The sequence below is a fragment of the Rutidosis leptorrhynchoides genome, chromosome 3 (assembly GCF_046630445.1).
Source record: "Rutidosis leptorrhynchoides isolate AG116_Rl617_1_P2 chromosome 3, CSIRO_AGI_Rlap_v1, whole genome shotgun sequence".
NCBI classification, from domain to species: Eukaryota; Viridiplantae; Streptophyta; class Magnoliopsida; order Asterales; family Asteraceae; genus Rutidosis; species Rutidosis leptorrhynchoides.
Window position 1 is genome coordinate 157,226,094 of NC_092335.1, and position 24,453 is coordinate 157,250,546.

Sequence of the window (24,453 nt, forward strand, 5' to 3'; positions counted from 1 at the left end):
GCCTTTCAAAAAAAAAAAAAAATGCTAACCAAATTTGACTTTGACCGACTTTGATTACCAAATTTGATTTTGACCTATCAATTGACGTTGACCGATTAATTAAACGAATTTTGAAAAATCGGAACGAATTGCTCTTAAAAATGATTAATCGGGGATTAATCGGCTAGTAATCGGATTTTTACAACACTGTATATATATAACCTCTACTATGTGCTATATAGTTTATTACTCCGTAGTTTTACCACATGTAACAACTAACGAGATTAAGGAAATGAACCATCAAAAACCTCATTACAAAAACTTTCACAACAACCGAATGCAAATCACCCCATTTCGGAATCTCAAAAGGCAGCTGTCGTGGTGTGTGTGGATGAGGAAGTTGAAGGCGAATCATTATATATATATATATATATATATATATATATATATATATATATATATATATATATATATATATATATATATATATATAACCTCTACTATGTGCTATATAGTTTATTACTCCGTAGTTTTACCACATGTAACAACTAACGAGATTAAGGAAATGAACCATCAAAAACCTCATTACAAAAACTTTCACAACAGCCGAAATGTAAATCACCCCATTTCGGAATCTCAAAAGGCAGGTGATGCTGTCGTGGTGTGTGTGGATGAGGAAGTTGAAGGCGAATCATTATGGCCAGGTTCGACATCTTTTTCACTCAAATGGCTTTTGTTTAAAGACATGGACGCGTCTGTAACAGTTGGTGGATGAGAAGCAATCGGAGCGTATACACTTTTTGAATTGTTAGTGTCACCAGAGGTCGGAGTTGAAGTTGCTGCCATGGTGGCGTATTCAGGTGGTGGCATCCATATTCCTCCTACCACCACAAATTGTGGTGTTTGTTGATTGCTATTGTTATGCATTGTAGGGCTTGGCCTTCTTGTATGCAAACGATATTTCTGTCATATATTAATATTAATAATATCAATAGTTAATAATTATTTTTTAAAAAACAAACTCACAAACTTATTAATACGAATAATATCTTCACAACCGAAATTGAAATATTTACGTCAAGATTAAAAGGGTCTCCACGATACGCTACGGTGATAATTAAAGGTAAAACAAAAATGCTAACCTGTAAATGGCTTTTAACTTCATCATTTGTGAGCCCATCAACCTTCATTAATTCTCGGATTTGTTTAGGTGTAGCTACTGCACAATTAAACAACATCCCATGACAAAAAATTCAATTCAATTCAACCCGATTCAATGTTCAACTCAATTCAATATATATTATATTAATCTTCATATATTTCATATGAGATGATCCTCACATACTACTTTTTGATCCATGTACACTTAATTACCTATTTTACCATTAATTATATTTATAATAATAATATAAGTTCAACTCCATAATACTACTTTTTGATCTATGTACACTTAATTACCTATTTTACCATTAATTATATTTATAATAATAATATAAGTTCAACTTCATAGGAACGATTTTATGAGACAAAAATTTACATGGTACTTTGTGAAAACCATCTCCCATATTTTATACTACCTATATTATTATTTTTATATAGTATGATAAAAGTATTAATAATTAATTAATAAATTAATATTATTAATAATAATACTAATTTTAACCAATAATAGAATAATACCGACCATGAGCACCGCCAAGTTGTTGTAAAGCATGAAGGAACCGCCGATGTAACTCCGGCGACCAACACCTTCTTGCTTTCCGATTAGACTGCCCTTTATCTTCAATTCTATTTTCATCACAGCCACCATTACCGCTACCTGTATCCGCCGTGGAGCTGGCAGCAGCTGTCTGATCTACGGTGGATACATTCAATAATTTCTCATTTCCCGCTGCCGGAGTTATGTCGAAATTTTTTTCTTTCTTGAATGGATGAAAAGCACCACACCCATTACTTTTTACCTCCACAACCGGCACTCTTTTGGGAGATAACTCCTGAAAATACATAAAAATCCAATCTTTTTAAACAAAAATAAACATAATCTGGAGTTAGCTAATTTAGTAAAATTAAAATTATTTGAGTGAAAAATTAAGTACCACTGGATCTGGGGTCCGGATTGAGAGTTGAGTAGATCTAAGCCAGTCTGATTTTTTGGTAAATGATGAAGATTTATCTAATTTGTTGGAAGTAAATTTGGGTTTATGATTTATTAAATGTTGGTTTGAGTGTTCTTCATCATCTTCATCAATGGATGAAGTTCTTTTAACTGGAATAAATTCTTCTAAAACTGGGCCCTCACTTGATGTTTGCTCACAACACTCGGATTGACCATTGAAGTAATCCGTTGTTGTTCCAGACATTTGCTGTCTGCATTCTTCAATCGCTGCATAATAAAAATTGTGAAAAGATGAAATCTTTACATAAAGTTGTTAAACAAGAAACCAAAAAATCTAGCAAGAACACTTTTTTACTTGAAATCCAGAGAACCCCTTTTTAAAAAAACAAAAACCCATAAAGAATTTAAGTAAGTTGTGAAACTTTTCAAAGATGAAGAAAATCACATTTTTTTAAGTGAGTGTGCACAGTGTGTATTTCAAGATACTAATTCTGCAACAAAAAGTTTCTTAATTTTTGTAACAAGAAGATACATAATGCTTAAAAACAAAAACCCAACAAGGATCTGGACTGAAAAATGTCAAATTTCACTAAATAATAAAACGTGTTGTATTCCATCTTGATGATAAAAGAAGCCATGGACATACCTTGAGTAACAAGTTCAAGACAAAGAGGAAGCTCACGTTCAAAGACTTGAATCTTTCTTTTTTCTATTTCTAAAGCTTCCATATAATCTTTACATCTTTGCATTTTGTCACCAAGATCACTCAAATTATTAGTATTGTGATGAAAAACCATTGAATGGGTCCAAAAGACAGTCACTTTTTTTATTTGTTGGATCAAAATTTGTAGCTAAGGGGGGCATTAAAGGTTGAAGATTTTGTCTGGGTGCATAGTAAGATCCGGTTTGAACGAGAATAAAAGGATCTTAAGAAGAATCAGAAAAGGGAATAAACTCAGAATACAACATATATAATAATAAATAATTATAATTATAATATAATTATACAGACAAAGATGTAAGAGAAAAAAAAAAAGGTCTTGATTTTTTATATTTTTCTTAATTAATGAATTTCAAATTTAATACCTTTACAAAAAAAATTGGGTGTGGTGTGGTGTATTGGAGAAGATGTTGAAGTCAGGTCGTCGCGTACGAATCTTTGATAAGGTTGATTAACAGCTTATTTTCCAGATAAAAATGGATTAATTACTGGTAATATATTTATAAAAAGTTGTATGAAAATCTGGAAATGGTGATTTTGGGTGTGGAAAAAGTAGATATTTTGGTTTTTCTAGAGAGATGTTATAAAGGAAGAAGGGTTGGAGGGGGTGGTTTGAATATTCCAGAGTGATTCCTGTCTCTGAGATGGCAATGATGTCACCATGGTTTGTAGATAAGATCAAAATCGAATGAGTACTTCTCCATTTTTACCACATTATTTCACTTTTTATATTACAGCCACAAAAATTCCATTTTAAAATTTTATTAACAAAATTTTGTAGTATTTTATTTTTTTTACATTCTCATCTAGAATTACTAACTTTTGAAAGCCCTCCAGACTTACGAAGAAAAGCATTTTTATCTTCTTGGGCAACTTGAAATGTTAAATTCATCAACTGAAATGTTGTCCAGTGATGATACTCTCTAAACTGTTGTTGTAAAAAAAAAATATTATTAGAGTCTGGATTACGTCATATTCAGAGTCTGAATGACACCATGTTATTTAGAGTCTGGAAAGTTTTTTTTTTACTGTAAAATTGTTTCTTTCTTTGGTCAACAAAGTTTACTTTATTCGGATTTATAAAGTAAAAGTTAAATTTTAAAGGGAGGTTAATGGTAACTTTTTGAAATTTTGGTGTCAGAGGTATTTATATTTCCCCTAATTTTCTTTCTTCAAAATCTTCTTCAAATTAATCTTCAAACATAAACCCTAATCCCTCTCATTCGATCATCGATCATCATCTTCTTCAAAACCTCTCTCGGTTTTCATAATTCACTCGTGTTCTTACAAGTTTTTGATTGAAGCTAATGTCAAATACGAAGTTCATTCCTTTTGTTCTTGTTCCAACCGATAACATGATTAGGGCAAAGGAAATCAAAGGAGAGAAGGATGTGCAGGTTTCGGCTAACAATAGGGTTGCTTGTGCTACTATTCCTGCGAATTTTGCCAATGAAGGGTATGAGGATTTGGTAGTGTTCATGTGAAATCATCCTTTAAATGAGGCTTTCTTCAAGACAACTATCATGTTTCCAGAGATGTTAGGCGAATTTGGTATACCTGTGTTGGAAACAGAGAAGATAGATCTATCACTGGCACTTATCGAGATGGTAACAATTCTTTAACTATTACAGAAAATCATTTAAGAATTGCTTTGAATCTTCCTGTACAGGATAACTTTGTTAGAACTGTGTCAAGGTCTGCTGTGAGATCTTGTTTTCCTATGGTTGGTCTGCCTGTAACTAATTTTTCTGTTAAGATTATTATGTTCTCTCCTAGGTGGATGTTTTTGTTATCGAATGTCATTAGAAGTTTGAGCTTCAAATGTGGTAGTCTGACTGAGGTTAATGATTATGAGGCACATCTGTTTCATGCAATAGTTACAGGAAGGAATATTGATTTTGCTCGTCTAATCTTCAATGAGCTCTTGGTTCTCACTGAAAAAACTCCAAGAGATCATAATGTGCCTTTCATCAGGTTTTTAAGTTTAATGTTTGAACAAGCAATGACACCTGCTTTGTATGATGGACTTAAGGTGTTTCGTGTGTATGAGTATACTTTTCTTCCAGAATGTAGTGTTCGAATGTTTCACAGTCACATTGATGATCAAGAGGTAGCTCTAACTCCTGCTATATTGCATTGGGTCAATCTTGGCCGTGCAGACCAACCTACAGATTCTGAGCAATCAGGGTATGCAGGGGCATCTTCTTCAGAATCTGAGCAATCAGGGTCTGCAGGAGATCACAACAATGGTCAACCATCTTTAGAATCTGAGCAATCAGATTCTACCCCCACATAAACTCCACCCCATGTTGTTTCCCAAACAGAGCAGGCTGAAGCCATGGGTGAGAAAATCCCACCTCACTCTAACCCATCTTCACCCACTGCTGCTGAACAAATTATCCACTCAACACACCTTATGAACCCACCAGTTCATACTGAGAATACCACCGTATCTACAACCTTAGATTCTACAGCACTTGTGAATTCACCTCAAAAATTCACTAGGAAGAGTGTTGCACGTACTGCTCCACAACCTCTGCTAGAGGTTGGTGAGAGGAGTGCTTTAACGCATCCTGAACCTAATATGTTAGTTAACTTGGATTCCCACATTACAGTCACTGAGAAAACCCACTCAGTTGACTTACATGAAGAAGTCCTAATCCTGGACTCAAATAAACAAATCCAACAACCTACTGCAATGACCAAGACAACTGCTACCCCAGACTTAAGTCTGCCACTACTCACTCCAAATATTCCATCCTTACACTTACTTGCACAGGCTGCCAATATCACACTCATGTCACAGGGTGAGATACAGGCCTCAAAATCTTCTATGTCTAAGGATCAGCTTTCTTTACAACGCTGTGAGGACATACCAACCCTACCCTTATCTTCTGGCACTACTTCTCAGACTGAGGCACCAGTCACCATGGTTGGCCTACATCAGGCTTTGACCAAGTTGACTAAAGAGTTTGATGACAAGCTCTCTGGTGTGCAGTCTAAGATTAATAATCTTAACTTTAATAATAATTTTATTTCAAAAGATGAGCTGTTGGAGGTAAGGAGGTTGGTTGGGGATATGCAGGGGTTGTCTAGTGCAGATGGTTCAGGGTCTGTTGCAGAAATTAATCACAGGTTGGCTGAGCTGGAGAAGAGGATGGTTGGTGTTGATGAACTGAGACAATGCTTTACTGGGTTTGCTTCTGATATTTGTTCCCTCAAGAATCAACAGACTGAAATTTGGAAGGTCATATCTTCTCTGCCTTTAGATGATGTCAAAAACGGTGAGAAAAGAAAGAGGTCAGATGATGCAGGTACTACAGATGCAGATTTTGCAAATGTTGAGGGGGAGCAGTCAAACAGAGCTCAAATTGAGGGGGATCATCAGGTTGAGTGGGAGAATATAACTGATAAGGGTGTTGATATTCAGGGAAGTTCTAGTGCGGTTGTGGCTGCTGCTATGCAAAGGACAGAGGGTGATTTAAGGGCTCAGATGAACAAGAGATTTAGATTCAGAAGATATGAAGGTGATGTTGTCAAGGTTGAGGTTGATAAATCTGAATTTGAAGGTGTAACTCTACTGCTAACAATGACACACTTACCAGATAGGAGGTTGAGAGTTAAAATAAATCAAATTGTTCGTTTGGGTTTTTGTGAGTGAAAAGGCATAGCTGTGTGTATCAAAGAGTATGCAGGAGATCAAGTTATTGTGAAAGAAGTGTTGAAGAGAGTCTTTATGCTGGTACATTTGGTGTTTGAAGAAGGGTTTATAAGTCTTAAGGATTATGAAGTTTTTTGTGGAATGTTTGATTTAAAGATGAAAGAAAGAAGAGCAAAGGGACATGTTGAAAGGTATGCTGTCCCTGAACATTTAGAGTTTGTTGATGATAAGTATATTGAGTATTTGGATGGTTTGATGTTTAAGACAAATGGAAATCAAAGGATGTTGATTAGGGTTGATCAGTTTGAAGGAGCTGGTATTGAGATGTTGATCAGTTTATTATCCAGATGTGAGACAGAGCAAACTCTTCCTTTTAGGGTTCAATTGTTGAATCACTTGTATAGCAAGTTGTCCATGTTGAAGAAAATTCCTCACATGAAGAACAAGTGTAAGCTTATCGAAAAGGAGTATGCTAAGGTGGTTAATTAGGTGTGCAGGTTGTTTTGACATCATCAGATAGGGGGAGATTGTTGGGAAAATGGAAATCTGATGAGTCAAAAGCTTGCTAGAATCTGGAGAATTAGAGTCTGAAGTTGCAGACTCTGATGTTTACTGAAGTCAACGGTTTGAGATTTCTTGATGCCAAAGCTAAGGAATATTCTAGAGATTTGTTTAAATTTTAAGAAGATTTGTTTTGATTCGGTTTTATCTCCAGAAGATCAACTTTAGAGTTATTTGCATATTAGTTTAGTTTTTGAGTTTATCTTTACCTTATTTATAGCTAAGTTATTTTGGAAACCAAATCTTTAGATTTGGTGTTTATCTGTATACATAGGGGTCGATGGTTTTGCTTTGAACTTGTATCTTTCACACGATCAACATTATCAATTATATATTTTATTATCGTGTTCTCTCAATTTTTGCACTAATAATTCTTATTTATTGTTTAATTGAGAGTCTGGTGTTCATAGTTCAATTACTGTGAACTAATATTTTTTTCCAACTAAAATAATGATTACTATTAAAATTAAGAAAAACTTTCATCAATAAATGAAGAAATCTCATAATCAATACATCCAATCTAAGTAAACAAAACACATCGCTAAAAGCAATCATGCTAGAACAAAAACTCAGAACTCGACCTATCTAACTATAACCGAGCTACAACTGAAACATAACACCAAAGCTAAATAGGCACAACCAAACAAATTAAGCATCATAATGAAAAGGACTACGAAGCATAAAAACACAAGCAAACACACATCATATAACCGTCATTGGAGACACCAATGAAAAGGACTACGAACATAACAAAGAACCCAACCAAAGATGGCGTAATTAACCGTCATTGGAGACACCCTTCTAGTTCCTTTCATCCGGAGGTGAGGTCATCCTGATAAGGAACCATCTGCGTTAAATTGTGCTTAAATAACCACATCGAAGGAACTATGTTCATGTCCGATGGGCGAGGCACAAGAGTCCAAGTACTATATTTAATTAAAGCATTATATTCTTCGATCGTAGCGTTTTTCCAATTAGGGTCGGTTAGGGCTTGAGAATAAGATTCTTAACTATATTGGGCGTAACAAGAACATTTGAAATATGTAAAGAGCTATTAATCTTAGGCAAAAACTTTATGGCCAGTGTTAACAACGGGAATTGAATTCCCATCACCGTCGACAACCGAAGGGTACATGCAATGATTAATAATAGTACTTAAATTATTAACGCTAGATGTAGGATATATGGACGCACCAGTGTCCATAGTCTAACCTGTATTACCATAATCGTGAAGCGTACTGGTCGTGAAAGCATGTGATAATAAAGTCTCTTGATTAGGTTGTGGTAGAATATTAAATGGGCTCATGCTAGTTGTCGACCCATGAAGAAACTGTGCCAAACCAAGGCCTTGTGGCTGTTGTCCAGCCGTGAGTCTAGGAGTGGGCTGTTGAGGCCCATTAGCAAAATAATGCGAGGAATGAGCATGCCAGATAGGAGAAATTGGCTCGATAGAGGTAGAATTTTGCAGAGTAAATGCATGCCCAATGTAATTGGCTTGCGAGCCAAGTGGAGAAAAACCTGGTGGGCCCGTAACCTGGGAGAGAGGAGTTCTCGGCCTAAAAGGTGTAAACGCAGGTAAATTGGATGGCTTCATGTGCTGTTGGGCAATATAATTTTGTTGGGCCGCAATAATGCTAAGTAATTAGGTCTTGAGTTTCCAGAAGGCCGATGGGAAGTATTAGGTGATGAAAAACTGGTGCGATTTGTATGAGGTAATTAGTGACATTTTTCACCAAATCGACAGTGTCCACGATTGAAATTTTGTCACACCTCGAGATTACTAGTTGGTGGTCGTGAATTGTTGGTGGTTAGACGTATAGCGTGAGCAACTAGAACCGATGGTGAAGACGTAGTCCCATGTGTTTCAGTAGTTACCCTAGCTTTACGATTTGCTAAAAAAAAATCCAAGCATTAAGGTAGCTTTTGGGTTGCTAATTAAGGAGACGTTCCATAAGAGATTCATAAATTGTTAAAAAGATCTAAACCAACACAACCGCATCGGCCTTTTTATCTTCTGCTTGATCAACATGTGTTGAGGATGCACCATTCAAAAACGTGTCGACGTTGAATGTCGCGCAGCGAGTACGAAAGAGAGTGATCCAGTTGGTGTAGTTGAGTTTGATGGGGATTTAATGTGTGACAAAGGTAACTGTATAGATTATATCATAATTTCATGGAAGAGACATGTCGATTTACAATAGGACGAAAGAGCCTTGATCTTTTTTTTTTCTTTTTCTTTTCTTTTTCTTTTTTAGGGTTTACAGTTGTTGTCTGATACCATGTTAAACCGTGTATATTGATAAGTCCATGATTACATGCGGTATAACATCCAGAATAAATAGCCAAACATAACATTAGTGGGCTAGAGACCCAAACGGGCCCTTATAAAACATGGTCAAGGACAATAATATAAAAATAATAATTTTAATATGGGATATAAACCCGTCTAACACTTTATTCTTAGAAAACTAATTCAGCTTAATACAATAATCTATAAACTATTAAAATTTAATCAACCAAACACACTATAAACGCTTGAATTAAATTAATTTCAAGTATTCGTGTATAATTATATAAGGTGCGTGAGTCTGACGTTTTAATAAAACAATTATTTTGGATAAAAACTGTTTAAGAAATAGTACTGTAAATTCATATCTTCTACTCCCTTTCGTCCCATATTTATTGTCACCAGACAAAAACAGACAGTTTAAGAAAATATTATAAAAGTACTGTATTTTTAGTTTATTTTTCAGTTTTACCCTTATTTTTTCTTTATCCATATTCATATCCACATACATTAAAGGCATAGTAAAACTTAATCTTTATATTATTTTCTGTTTATAGAAGTATACAATTAATTTAAAATATCTTAAAATAATATCTATACATTATTATAAAGCACGTGCCAAACAACTACTACTATAAATACTATTACTATAAATTAATATGAAGATAATTATACATGACTGTTGTTTTTTCAAGGATAAATTAATTTTTATTAATAATCTTATTTATAGATGTTATGACTTTATATATTATTCATGTAATTTGTATATATATTTGTAAATGATTATTATTTATATAGTTATATGTATATATATATATATATATATATATATATATATATATATATATATATATATATATATATATATATATATATATATATATATATATATATATATATATATATATATATATATATATATATATATATATTAAAAATATCTAATTTGTTTTATATGAATATTTATGTAAAAATTGTTAATATAAAATATTCATACATATATGTAATATTACTTATAAGTATATTTTTATATATTTAATAATATAGTAATTAAAAGTTGTAATTGACTATAATGATAATATTAATAATAAAATTACTTATAATAATAATTATGACAAGAATCATAGTAATAATAGTAGTGACATTTATAATAATATTTGTAATAATAATAATAGGTGTAATACCTATTATTATCAATTCTTATAATAATAATAATAACTACAGCAATAGTAATAATAATAATAATAATAATAATAATAATAATAATAATAATAATAATAATAATAATAATAATAATAATAATAATAATAACAATAATAATAATAATCAATTTAGAACTTGAAATCTACCTCAAAATTCGGGATAAAAAAGAAGTGTCTCAACCAGATCTCGAACCCGAGACCTCTCGTTTCCCGACATTCCCCTCAAACCATTACTCCATATTTGTTTTTCTGATTAACTTTCGACCCCAAATTATTATAACCTGTAATATACATTATCCATTTTCTTCTTCATCTTCTCGACATAATTAACCCAGAACATAAAACTCAATCTAGTAAATTAATCATTTTAGGTTTCAAGATTTCAAACGAAACAGATACAATCAATAGTTTAATGAATCGTTTATAACAGAAAAGGAAATAAAAAAAAAATTAAGCAGCAGCAGAATGAAAAAAAAAAAAACCACGATGAACACCTCATATGGTGATTTTGGAATCTAGATCATATCAGTAAGTACTTACTAAACGAAAAAGATCTTAAATCAATCTTAGAAACTTTCCATACCATCAATTGGACCTAAAACTCTCATTAGAATTCGAATTTTGCTAAGAATGAAATTGTTTGACTTTTTCTTCATAATTTTGACTTCGAAAATTGATACTCAATACTAAAAATTGGACTTTAGAACTTTGCAGATAGTTTGAACATATGATTTCCAACAGAACTGCATTTAACACTTTTTGAATTTGTTTGCAAAAGTCGAGCCTTTAAAAATGGACCAAGAACAGAACAGTTATCTGTCGTTCTTCATTTATTTTCATTAATTTTGTTTAATTAGAAGCCGTTAAAGAATTTTGTGAGTTGTGAAAGATATTGTGAAGTTTTTACGATATAAATTATCAACTAAAACAATTATATACAGCCAAATTGATGGATACTTTTAAAATCAGAACAGATAAGAACAAATAAAAAAAATAAAAGTTTGATTTGCTCTTTAACTGATTTTTGTTTACATCTGTTTAAATGGAATCATTTTGTACTGGATTGTAGACATGAAAATCCAATCACTGACTAAGTGTATAAGCAAGTGGGATAAAAACAATCTTGTTTGTTTCCTGACACTTTCCTTAAAATTAATTAATATAAACATTTAATAATAATAATAGTAAATAATAATTAACAATAATAATATTTATAATAAATGACAATAATAATAATGAAAATGATAATAATATTATTGTTAATGATAATAATAATAGTAATACTAATTATAATAATATTAACATCAATAATGATAATAATAATATTAGTAATAATAATATGATAAATTAAATGTATCACTTTTCATATAATATGTATTGAAATTAATAATATAACTAATATTGATATTAATATTATTATTAATATTAACAAAATAAAGAAAGTAATAATAATATTTGTATAATCAGTTATTTTTGAACTTGTAATTTAATATATTGTTATTATATTTTATTAACCATATAATATTTAATATTTATATAATAACATATTTTGAACATTTACTACTTATACAATAATATTGTTTGTATAGAACTCTTATATATATACATATATATATATATATATATATATATATATATATATATATATATATAATCATTTTATTATTAACCTAATTATTCTATTCATTATTTTACGTTTTTAATTCTAATTGATTAAAGGGTATTTTTATTAATTCAAAATTATATATATATACATTTATATTTATTTTTATATATATATATATGTATTTACATATTTATTTACACATAGTTTTTCGTGAATCGTCGGGATTGGTCAAAAGGGCAAATGTATTCATGTACTGTTCAAAAGTTTTCGAGACTCAACATTACAGACTTTTGCTTGTCGTGTCGGAAAAATATAAAGATCAAGTTTAAATTTGGTCGGAAATTCCCGGGTCATCATAATAGAAAATATATATTTATACGGACACAGTTGCGAGATGGGTAAATACCATCTTTATCGTCATACATATTATTATATAGTATATTTATCGTTAATGATTATTTTTGTTTAATTTAAAAACATCATGCAAAGCACGGGCTCTTTCACAAGTTTTTTCATAGAGAATTATCGTGTAACGATTCTATTTTATTTACGTTTTCATGTTCTCAATTATAGACTACATTTGATCGGTAACATCTATAATTGTCGTCTACACTAACGATTTTAAAAGATAATATTTACAATTTTCGTCCAACGAACGGACTCTTAAAACTATTACTGATAATAAATTAGAAACGTAACGAATATATAAGTTTACAAACCTTACCATATAAAATTTAACAAGTGTTATTTCATTATTGTTAGGGTTAAGAGCATAGAGATTCTTTATCTAGACTTTCAGAATATCCATATCCATTAAAAGTGATTCTTCCATGATAAATTAAATTAAATTATATATTTTTATGAATGCGTGGCCTGACACGTATCCTCCCCAAGTTTAGAGTAGTTAAGGTCTCTATCATGGTTGTTTGGCTTTTCGGAAGCTTCAAGGGGCTATATCTCTCTACAAGGTCGTTTTTTCACGTTTTTCTCAACCATTTTAAACTTTCCATAATCTCTAGATTTTAAGTGGATCCTACGCACGGCTACCCCACCCGGATTCTAATTGGATCCATCAATGGATATCTTGTGGAATATTCATTAATCAGCTTTGTAAACCATAAGATGGTGCCGTTTTGTGTTCCAGAACATCCGTGAACTATCACCTTTTTTTATTTCCTTTCAAATAAAAACTAAATATTTTTAAACTAAATTCACACACCCATTACAGGGCGGATTTGAGGACGTGCAATACGTGCGTTCGAACAGGGCTTATAATCTAAAGGAGCCTATAGTGCTGGTACTTAACCAAATTTTTTAGTGTTTACTGAACTTATTCGTACATATATTTAAAACTTTTGTATATAAAAGACCTATTTTTTTTTAATTGAATATGGCCCATATGAAAAAAATTAGAATTGACGAGACGGCCCTGCCTATTTACACGAATACATATAATAATTTACGAATATGTTCACTGATGATACCGCGACACGCACCCTCATGCTTCTAGTACGCGGTCAAGCTATAGTAAGCGTATGCGGGTGGACTCTATGCGGTATGCGGTAGCGCGCGTTGTACATTGCTCCCGGAAGGCCGGTTGTTTGGTGACCAAGTCTGAATATCTTTTCCATAATTACGTCCGGTATTCGGGGGAGTTTGTTATGGAAGGGTCCTCTACAGTGGACGTGAGAGTTATCCCTATTGGTCCTAATGGAGGAACGGTGGGGCCAAACGTAGTGTATTGCGGGCAGTTTCCTATTTATAGTACTACAGTTTCAATCCCTCTGCAATCGCAGAATGGTCAACAGAATTCATTGTTTACACCGTTACAGCCTTCGCAAGCGCCTCGCCCAGTGTCACAGTTTCTAACTCCTGCGAATGTGCAGGCATTACTTAATAGTTGGGGATACAGTGTGATTCCAGACGCTAACTCGCACTGGACACCGCCAACTGCAGAGCAACAAAGCATCGCGCATGCAATAGGCCTTTCGGCAGCGCACTCGCAAGTTTCGCAGCAGCCTGCACCGCAATTTTCATCTCCTTTTTATCAGCCTTTATACTCTGCGCCATCAGGACTGCCATCTTTCCCCATATAGCAGCCTTGGTTATATACGCAGACGCCGGGGCAACCCTCTTGGCAAAATGTGCAGGGGCAGGCCAACCTCGCGGGTCAATTTATGCAGGCCGACCCGCCTGGTATGATCCACTTATTTTCACAGCCTAATTTTGTCCAGGATATGATGAAGCGTTTCTTTGCAGGGCTCAAGGGCGACACTGTTACACAACCCTTTGAGCTACCAACTACATTTGATAAATTTCCTCCACATATATCTACGTATCCGCTTCCATCTGCGCCGAAAATACCTCACACATTGGGTACCTACAATGTCCTGACTGATCCGGATGATTTTTTGCAATGTTTTGAAGGAGCAATGTGCACCCAAGGATGGGTAGACCCGGTAGAATGTCAGATTTTTTCCATGAAGCTACAGGGTATTGCGCGAGAATGGTTTAATAAACTCCCAGCTGGTAGCATATCCGGATTCATGGATTTGTGGACAAAGTTTTTATTGCAGTACTAAAATCAAAGACCTCGCAAGCGCACTCATATTGAATGTCATGATATCATACAAAAACCCATGGAGTCCTTGGGGGAATTTCTTACGAGATACACCAATGAGTGCTTGCGCATACCGGATCTTAAGCCAGAACAGCAAATCTCTGGCCTCATACATGGTATAAGTTCTGAGCACCACCCAATGCTAGTCAAACATTTGCATCATACGGTGCTGACTACCTATTCTGAGGCGCTCAAAGAATTCCATGATTATATGCGGAGTGGCGAGGATACAGATATTCCTACCACTAGCTCGCGTAATGATAAGAAAGACGACGATGATCGTTCACGAGATCAAAGGCGCGGTAACAACTCTCGCAGCAGATATTCAAGCGGCAGTCCCATGCGAAACGACAAGAGGCGATTAAGTGGCAGTAATTATCGTAACAATCAGCGCGGCATTAACAATCAGAATTACGCACCGTTGAAAAGTTTGTCTAAAACAAAAAAAGGAAATTTTAGCCACCGAGTATGTGTGCACGACCTTTGCGGTTCCAACCCAGCTAACAGAATTTGGTAAGCGGGATAAAACAAAATACTGCGAGTTCCATGACGATCACGGTCATGACACCAATTGGTGTAAAAAACCTAATGGAACGAGTGCTAGAAGCACTGCGTGCAGGAAAGTTGGATCATTTGAAGCCACCAAAGAAAGACAAGGGGAAAGCCCACAGATGAAGCTCCTAAAAATAAAACTTTCGCATGGCAGCAGAAAGCAGACAAAACCAAAAATGCTGACTTGACTATTAATATGGTTGACGCAGAAAAAGCTGGTCAGCGGAGAAAATACAATGATTACAGGGAATGAGAACTCCTCCTAATTTCATTCCCTCCCGTTCCATCAATTGATACAACCAACGAGCCTGTTATAATCAAATACCGTATTCTGGATCACGGAATACAGATTAAGCGCATGCACATTAATACGGGAAGCGGTGTAGACATTATGTATGAACACTGTTATCGCTTTCTTCCTGCAGAGGTCAAGGCACGTTTACGCCAGCCTGATATTACTCTATCAGGATTCTCAGGAGAATGCTCGTGGCCTCTGGGTCGAATAGAGCTTGCGATAGAACTCGCGAATGATAAGAATCCGCAGATGGCGAGAAGGGAAGTAGTCGACTTCTATGTGGTGCGCTCAACTTCACGTTACAATGCACTTCTTGGCAAAAACTTTATACGAAGGTTCAACATCATACCTTCAGTGGTGCATGGTTTGATTAAGTTTCCTACTTCTAGGGGAATTGCCACGATTTGCGTCGCATCACCCAATCGAGTTATGTGGTTCGGTCATGCTTGTAGATATCCCTAGTACGGGAGAACAACTTAAAAGCCGCGCAGTTGTAGCTAACCGCTTATATCCTGATAAGAAAATCAAAATTGGTGAATTTGTCAATGGAAACTAAAGCTAAGCTACACGGTATTCTGTTGGCTAACGCAGATGTTTTCGCATGGCGGGAATCGGACATGACTGGGGTTCCGTGAGATATTGCGAAGCATAAGTTGAACGTTAATCCATCGCTTACACCCATTAGACAAAAGAAGCGACACGTGGCTCTTGAGCGTAGTAATTGGTTATGCGCGAAGGTGGATAATCTCTCCAAGGCAAATATTTTGCAAGAAGTGCAGTACCAAACATGGGTTGCTAATCCCGTATTAGTGAAGAAAATCGGTGGTAACTGGCGAATGTGCGTGGATTTCAAGGACATCAACAAAGCATGTCCAAAAGATAACTATCCTTTATCGGAGATTGACTGGAGGGTAGAGTCGCTGTCGGGTTATTGATATAAGTGTTTTTTAGACGCTTACAAGGGTTATCATCAAATCCTTATGGCCGCGGAAGATGAGGACAAGACAGCTTTCCATACACCGCAAGGTATATATTTCTATACTAAAATGTCATTTGGTCTAAAGAATGCCGATGCTACATATCAGCGCGTCATTGCATTTAAACACCATATTGGCAGAAATCTTGAAGCGTATGTGGACGACTTGTTAATTAAGAGCAAAACCGAAGAATAGATGCTCGCAGACATTCTAGAAACTTTTGCATCTCTACGCAGGATAAACATAAAGCTCAACCTGCTCAAGTGTAGTTCGTGGAAGAAGAGGGCAAGTTTCTGGGGCATGTGGTAACAGCGCGAGGAATCAAATCGAAACCTAAAAAGATAAAAGCTATCAATAAACTACCATTTCCTAAGACAAAGAAAGACTTGCAGAGTTTGACTAGGAAGCTTGCGGCAATCACACGTTTTCTGTCAAAAGCTGCGGAACGACAGTTGCCATTCTTCAATTCCTTATAGAATTGCTTAAAGAAGAAAGACTTTGTGTGGACTCAGGAGGCGGAATCAGCTTTTTAGAAAATGAAGAAGGTGCTTGTGGAGTTACCAACACTAACTGCGCCAGTATTAGGTGAATCACTAACGCTGTACCTTTCGGCATCAAAGAAATCTATCAGTTCTGTTCTCATCGAGGATCACGGGAAGGTAATTCGTTTGGTTTTTGTTTCATTATTTGTTTCGTATGCAATTAACGCTGAGGTTTTCTCAGACACAAATGCCGGTTTACTTCGTGAGCAAGACGCTGACAGGAAGTGAGGTAAACTATTCACCGATTGAGAAGCTTGTATATGCACTGGTTCATACAGCGCAACATCTGCGTCGATATTTTCAAGCGCACCCAGTGGTGGTCTTAATTGATCAGCCGATTAAGCATGTGTTATACAAGCCTGAGGTTTCTGGTCGAATGGCCAAATGGGCAGTTGAGTTAGGTGAGCACGAAATAAATTTTTCATCGCGAAGTGCGGTTAAAGGTCAAATACATGCGGATTACCTAGCAGAACTACCTGCGGATGTTGAAGTATCAGCTGAACATCATGAAATACCCGCACCAATTTTCACACCATGGGCATTATACACCGATGGTGCATGTAGCAAAGAAGGTGTGGGAGCAGGGGTAATTATAACTGGCCCAGACGATGAAGAGCATACATATGCGTTACGATTTAATTTCGCGGTCACAAACAATGAAGCGAAATATGAGGCTTTGTGTAGTGACCCGTCCTAATCCACCTGGATGAAGTCTTTAACAGATGGTCCCATTGCGAGGTTCTGACCTCTATATGCCATGAACGACTCCATGTAATATCTTTAAAATGAGCAAATGCACAGCGAAAGATTTCTTTCGGACCTGAGAATAAACATGTTTTAAAAGTGTCAACCAAAAGGTTGGTGAGTTCATAGGTTTATCATAAACAATGAAATTCATAATTTTGATAGACCACAAGATTTAAATGTGCATGGTACAAATGGGCCCGAATCCTATACCCACCTGTAATGTACATGCGATATCTTTTAAATACAGTACACCTTTCTCGTGTACGAAACCATTTTCATAAATCTTAGTAACCGTACACATATCTCGTGTACAAAATATCATACACATAACCTGTGTATAAAAATCATTCTCTCGATACATAACATTCACTTTGCTTTCATTGCCTGGCTTGGTAACCGACCTTAACATATAATGCGCATCAATAATATCCCCAAAATAAACAGAACTTTCAGTCTGTAATAAATATATAAACCTTGAAGTACTAAACATCACGCCCACTAGCTCTTCCGTCTAGTGAACATTCTAGGTGGGGGTGTTAAACCCGGTAGCTACCTTTAGGATTCGCGTGAATTAGGGGCCATACCCGTTTCCTAATTCTTAGGTTACCAAGCTATAATAATCAAGGGGAAATATTCACATCAATTAGTGGCAATTATAATGTCCAACTAATTCAATAATAATCAACAGAACCTCTCGTCTGTATAATAATTCATTAGAGGAATGTTTTGCTTGTGTCTATCTCGTCAAACATTTATAAAAGCATTTCATGTATTCTCAGTCCAAAAATATAGATTGCAAAAGCATTTAATAAAATCTATAAAAACAGCGCATGTATTCTCAGTCCCTAAAATGCAAAGAGCAAAAGGGAATCAAATGAACTCACAATACAATATTTTGTAGTAAAAATATGCATACGACGGTATTGAACAATGCAGGGTTGGCCTCGGATTCACGAACCTATATCAGTTTTATATATATTAAAACATGTAATGAACATATAGTAGCATTCAGACTAGGTTATATATATATATATATAATTATTTAATATATTACTTATTTGATATTTAATTAATATTATATCAATAATACTAGTTAAAACATAATTTTTTTATGTAATATTAGTATACTTTATGTAATATATATATATATATATATATATATATATATATATATATATATATATATATATATATATATATATATATATATATATATATATATATATATATATATCTTTGGTTTTGTAAAATTAATAATTGTAGTATTACTAGATTAAGGATAATAATAATAATGATACTAATAATAGTAATTTTAATAAAAATGATAGTTTTACTAATAATGATAAAGTAAAAATGATAGTTTTAGCAAAACTAATATTTTTAATAATAATGGTAAGTTTAATAATAATTATAGTTTTAATAGATATTTTAATGATCATATTAATAATAATACTAATAGTATGATACTGGTAATAATAATGATAATAATAATATTACTAATAAAAATGATACTAATAATACTTAATACTAGTAATAACAATAATAATAATAATAATAATAATAATAATAATACAAATAATAAAATTAATAATAATAATAATAATAATAATAATAATAATAATAATAATAATAATAATAACAACAACAACAACAACAACTACCTCACAAGATTTTCCAAAAAGAAAATAAAGTGCCTCCGACCGGACTCGAACCCATGACCTCTCAACAACCCGAAAACACTTAACACCACTCCACCGTCTTCTTCTTATCTGTTTTAAACCCCGATTTATATATATAACCCATCATACTCTATCATTCAGCCCAACATAAAATTGAACATAGTAACCCAATAATGGCCCAACCCCTTTATAGTTTAAATGACCCAGTTGCTTTGATCGGTATATTAAAAGGGACTCGTGTTTCTGTTTTATTCAATTAGGGTTGTGTGACATCAGGATTTCGTTGGTGTTGATTTAAACAGGAACAAAACACGCAGCAGCACAGAAGAACAACGATGGGGTTTCAATGGGTTAATCGTGGTTTAATCTTGGGCTGCAAACAGAACAATTGGACTGCAGTTACAAGTCGACAATATTATACCCATACGGACCCTACAAATTGACCTCTAATTGATTTCTTCCATGCCACTTGCAAGTCGACAGCCATAATTGGTTCCACTTCTTCTTTTAAACCGAATGGAAAAAGAGAAAAGGTAGGCAACATCATCCTTGCTTATTATTATACCAACATCATTATTATCATCATTATCTTCTACTTTATCTTACACCCTTTACATTATATACATCTTATTCGTTGTTTTTAGCAAGAAGTATCAGGAAAACAAAGGCAGTAGTAGCAGTTATTCAGTGTCGAAAAGAAAAAAAAAATAGGAATAAAGACGTAAGGCTGTAGCTGCAGTTATGGTTCGAAACAGAAAACATAAGACAGGCATCAACAATGACTAGCAAATGGTGAGGTGGGTTTATTGATGGTGTTCGATCAGAGAAAGAAGAGAACAGGAAATAGTCGAGTAAGGTATTCAATGGTGTTTGAAGGTGGTGGTTGTTTTAATCGAAACAGAAACAAGACCTTTAGATGTTTGATGATAATTATCGAATGAAGAAAGAATAGAAAGTGGTGAAGGTGTTGGGTGACGGTTTGATGAAAATTATGGTAGAAGAAATACAGAGTTTATCAATTGTTTTATAGCCAAAAGAGTGTTGACAGAATAATTCAACCAGACAGGAACAAGAAGAAGAGAATATAATGTGATGTGGATTGCTAATAGATTCGTACAAGTGATATGGATGTGTAACAAGAATCAGACAGGAAGGACAGGAAATTTCAACCGGGAAGAAAAAGGAAAGAACAAAATTTAACAGGTAGTGAAGGCTAACACTTTTCGTACAAATTTCTGTTTTTAATTTTTCTACTTTTCTTTCCCAGTTGCAGTAAACCAATGCAATATATAGATGATAATATCTTGTGAATCGAATATTAGAAGCAGTGTAATATTTTGTTATCTAGTGATGATGGTCGACCAGGAATCTATAATTAGAGAAAGAAGGACAGAAATAAAAATAAAAATATAAAGCTTGATTGTGATTTCTAACTGAATTGGATTATCTGTCTGTATGATTATAGTGATCGATTTTGTTTGTAATGAGGTTTGATTTTGACTGGTAGCGAATTGCAGAAAGAAGAATCAATCAGGAAAATGAAAGAAAATTTAAATAGAGATGGCTAACAGAATTTTGTATCTGTCTGTTTGATTTATGCTTTTCTTTATTTGGAATTGCAGTAGGGATATATAAAGTAGGAGTATACAATGGATGCTGTAATAAGATTGAATTAAGGGTGATATGGGACCGACAGGAAGAATCGAGCAGGGTAGATGACACGAGGAAGTTTCAAAACAAATAGTGATCTGTAACAAATTTGTACACTTAATTGATATTGATAGGGATTTGATTTTGTACGATTGATTTGGATGTATAACAAATTCAGAGGCATGAAACAAAATAGATTACAGTTTGATTGATATGTAAAACTGATTCCAATTCTATATCTGTTTTATCAATTTAGTATTAATAAATAAATAAGTATATTAATAATAATAATACTAATAATAATAATAATTATATAATTAATAAAAATATTAACAATAATGATAATAATAATTATTAATAATAATATTAAAAATGTTATTATTTATGATATTAATGATAAATTGTATTATTTTTATAATATTATATACAATATTAATAATGATTTTAATGATAATGATAACTATAAAAATTACAATATTAATAATCTTAATAATAACTAAAATCATAATTTTACTACTAATTATAATAATAATAATATTAATAATGATAACAATAATATTAGTAATAATAATATGTCAAATTAAATGTATCGAATTTTATATCTATATATTATGTTAAAATGTTAATATTCATAATAATGAAAGTGATAATAATAGTATAACTATATTTTAACTTGCAATTACATATATTAATATTACAATTTATTAATTATTTAATATTTAATAATTATATATTAACATATATTTAATAATTAATATATTACAATATACATATAATCATCAATTATATAGACATCATATATATATACATATATACTTACATATATACACATTTATTTACACACAATTGTTCGTGAATCATCGGAAATGGTCGAAAGTCAAATGGATCTATGAAACAGTTCAAAATTTTTGAGACTCAACCTAACAGAACTTTTCTTATCGTGTCAAAAATATTAAATCGTATCAAGAGTTTGGTTTAAAAATTAGTCGAAATTTTCTGGGTCGTCACACTTTGTTAGCAGGTACGCGGATTGCGCAGAAACTTGAAATTAAAGTCCTACACGCCTATGTGGATTCTAAACTGGTATGCAGTCAAATTAATGGTGACTTTGAAGCACACGATATAGCCATGCGGCAATATCTCTCGCTAGTACAAAATCTCGCAGATCAGTTTGAGACTTTTCAAGTCTCTCATGTTATGAGAGGGAAAAATAAGAAAGCTGATGCACTTAGCAAATTGGCTGCGTTAGCCTTTAATCATCCGGGTAAAAGAGTTTTCATAGAAGAACTACACGCCAAATCTATCGTTGTGATGCCTTTAGTGGCGCCTGTCAAAGAATCGGGTTCGACATGGATCACACCCATCATTGCTTTCCTAAGGGATGGCACATTGCCTGCGGATTCCACTGACGCAAAGAAGATCCGAACTAAAGCACCAATGTATGCCCTTGAGGGCAATGTCCTATACAGGAAAAATTATTTAGGGCCATTATTATGGTGCGTTGGGCCAAATGAGGCAGAGGAAGTGATACGTGAGGTGCATGAGGGTGCATGCCCACTTCATTCTAGGCATATGTCTATTGTGTCTAAAATCAAGCGGCTAGGTTATTATTGGTCATCTATGTATGCAGACACATAAAACATAACTAAGCCCAGCGAATCTTGTCAAATACGTGCACCAATTAGCAGGGCACCTGCGCATCCAATGATTCCAGTCTCCTCAGCATGGCCGTTTTGTAAATGGGCAATTGACATAGTCGGACCGTTTCCAAAAGTCCGAGGTAATACAATTTTTTACTTCATTGTTACACTACGTGCAACAGTATCTTACGTAGACTCTGCATATGCAGGAAATATTAAGTTCTTGATTGTTGCAATCGACTATTTCACAAAGTGGGTAGAAGCACGACCATTGTCAACAGTTTCAGGAAAAAGAGTGCGAAATTTTGTATGGGAAGACATTGTCTGTCATTTCCGTATACCAAACGAAATTGTTAGTGACAACGACACGCCGTTTACGGGAGACCCTTTTCGCAGTTGGAGCGAAGAAATTAATATTAAACAGACTTTCACATCTGTGGCGCATCCGCAAGCGAATGGACAGTGCGAAGTCACCAACCGGGATATAGTGGCCGGAATCAAAGCAAGGCTTGGACACTGTCATGTTGGTTGGGTAGATGAATTGCCAAACGTGTTGTGGGCACATGGCACAAAACCTAAACTAAGCACCGGTGAGACTCCGTTTAGTTTGGTATATGGCTCAGAAGCTGTTGTACCTGTAGAAATTGGGGTACAAACATTCCGCGTACAGAATTTCGATGAAGAATCAAACTCAGAAGCTTTACGAGAGAACCTTAACTTGCTAGAGGAACGCAGGCTTTCCACGGCAGTTAATGAGGCTAATAACAAACAGAAAATCGCGAAGTATTATAATCAGCATGTACGCTCGCGCTCCTATAAATCTGGGGATTTATTGTGGCGGTAAAATGACGCAAGTCATGCGGAAGATATTGGGAAGTTGGGCCCTCGATGGGAAGGTCCATATAGGGTAGTGGGAACAAGCAACACTGGGGCATACCATCTGGCTTCGTTAAATGGGAAACCTGTGAAACACACCTGGCACGCGACATTGTTAAAGAAATGTTACATGTAGCTGGTTGGAACTGATCAATTCAACATATCTTAGCGCATTATTTTTTCTCTTTAGTTCATGTAATTTCCATCCATTTGGATGTGTCGCGGTTGTAATTATACTTTTGATGCCAATGGAAATATTTACTCGCGCATACTTTTACTATGTAGATATTACATTCTTATGCGGTTTCCTGCCTACACAAGGGGTGTCCTCTAGCCCCCGTGCGACAGAAGCCTGTTTGGTTACAAGGTTAGACGTGAACGACAGGTGAAGGGAATTGGTTTTCCCCTACCCAAGCGCCACGCAGACTGGAAGGCTGCAAAGTCGACTTAAAATACAAGCATTGGTTTGCTTGTGCATAATTACTCTCTTGCATTGGTTTGTTTGAGGAAACTCTTAAGTATAAAAACATTGGTTTATTTTTAGTTGCGTTGCTTACCACACAACTAAAGTGCACCTCTAGTACGTGACAAAGCAAGAACGCAGTAGCTTTTGAGTCTAAAATACTTAGGGTAATTTTGTTAAAATATTAGTTTATTTTACGCCGTGCCCGCGTATGCGTATTGTTTTTGGTTAACTCGTGCGCATAGGCATGCGGTTTATATTTGATTTGATTCGCGATAT

General features: G+C 34.2%; 2 protein-coding genes across 3 annotated transcripts; one reads left to right on the forward strand and one right to left on the reverse strand.

The window, feature by feature from the left end:
• Positions 1–478: 478 nt before the first annotated feature.
• LOC139896930 (transcription factor HHO3-like) lies at positions 479–3,246 on the reverse strand. 2 transcript variants are annotated; one of them, XM_071879560.1, is made up of 6 exons: positions 3,182–3,246; positions 2,742–2,836; positions 2,076–2,362; positions 1,664–1,973; positions 1,122–1,198; positions 479–942 (listed from the first exon to the last, which is right to left on the reverse strand). In XM_071879560.1, exons 2-6 carry the CDS (start codon positions 2,821–2,823, stop codon positions 616–618), a joined length of 1,083 nt encoding a protein of 360 aa, XP_071735661.1. In that variant the 5' UTR covers positions 2,824–2,836; positions 3,182–3,246; the 3' UTR covers positions 479–615. The 2 variants fall into 2 exon arrangements, with proteins under 2 accessions (XP_071735661.1, XP_071735660.1); XM_071879559.1 differs by lacking the exon at positions 3,182–3,246 and having other exon boundaries at positions 2,742–3,104.
• Positions 3,247–22,323: 19,077 nt separating this feature from the next.
• Positions 22,324–23,679, forward strand: LOC139900525 (uncharacterized). The gene is made up of 4 exons (XM_071883292.1): positions 22,324–22,798; positions 22,910–22,975; positions 23,018–23,087; positions 23,193–23,679. Exons 1-4 carry the CDS (start codon positions 22,324–22,326, stop codon positions 23,677–23,679), a joined length of 1,098 nt encoding a protein of 365 aa, XP_071739393.1.
• Positions 23,680–24,453: the final 774 nt, after the last annotated feature.

What these genes read in the sequence shown, in the direction of transcription:
- LOC139896930 (XM_071879559.1), bottom strand. Translation starts at nt 2,892, where the DNA reads ATGGTTTTTCATCACAATACTAATAATTTGAGTGATCTTGGTGACAAA. An exon ending in TCCGGACCCCAGATCCAGTG is followed by an intron (nt 1,974 to 2,075) that starts GTACTTAATTTT and finishes ATGTATTTTCAG; the next exon opens with GAGTTATCTCCCAAAAGAGT. An exon ending in AAGTTAAAAGCCATTTACAG is followed by an intron (nt 943 to 1,121) that starts GTTAGCATTTTT and finishes AATATATGACAG; the next exon opens with AAATATCGTTTGCATACAAG.
- LOC139900525 (XM_071883292.1), top strand. Translation starts at nt 22,324, where the DNA reads ATGCGGCAATATCTCTCGCTAGTACAAAATCTCGCAGATCAGTTTGAG. An exon ending in GTCTAAAATCAAGCGGCTAG is followed by an intron (nt 22,799 to 22,909) that starts GTTATTATTGGT and finishes CAATGATTCCAG; the next exon opens with TCTCCTCAGCATGGCCGTTT. An exon ending in GCAATCGACTATTTCACAAA is followed by an intron (nt 23,088 to 23,192) that starts GTGGGTAGAAGC and finishes CGAAATTGTTAG; the next exon opens with TGACAACGACACGCCGTTTA.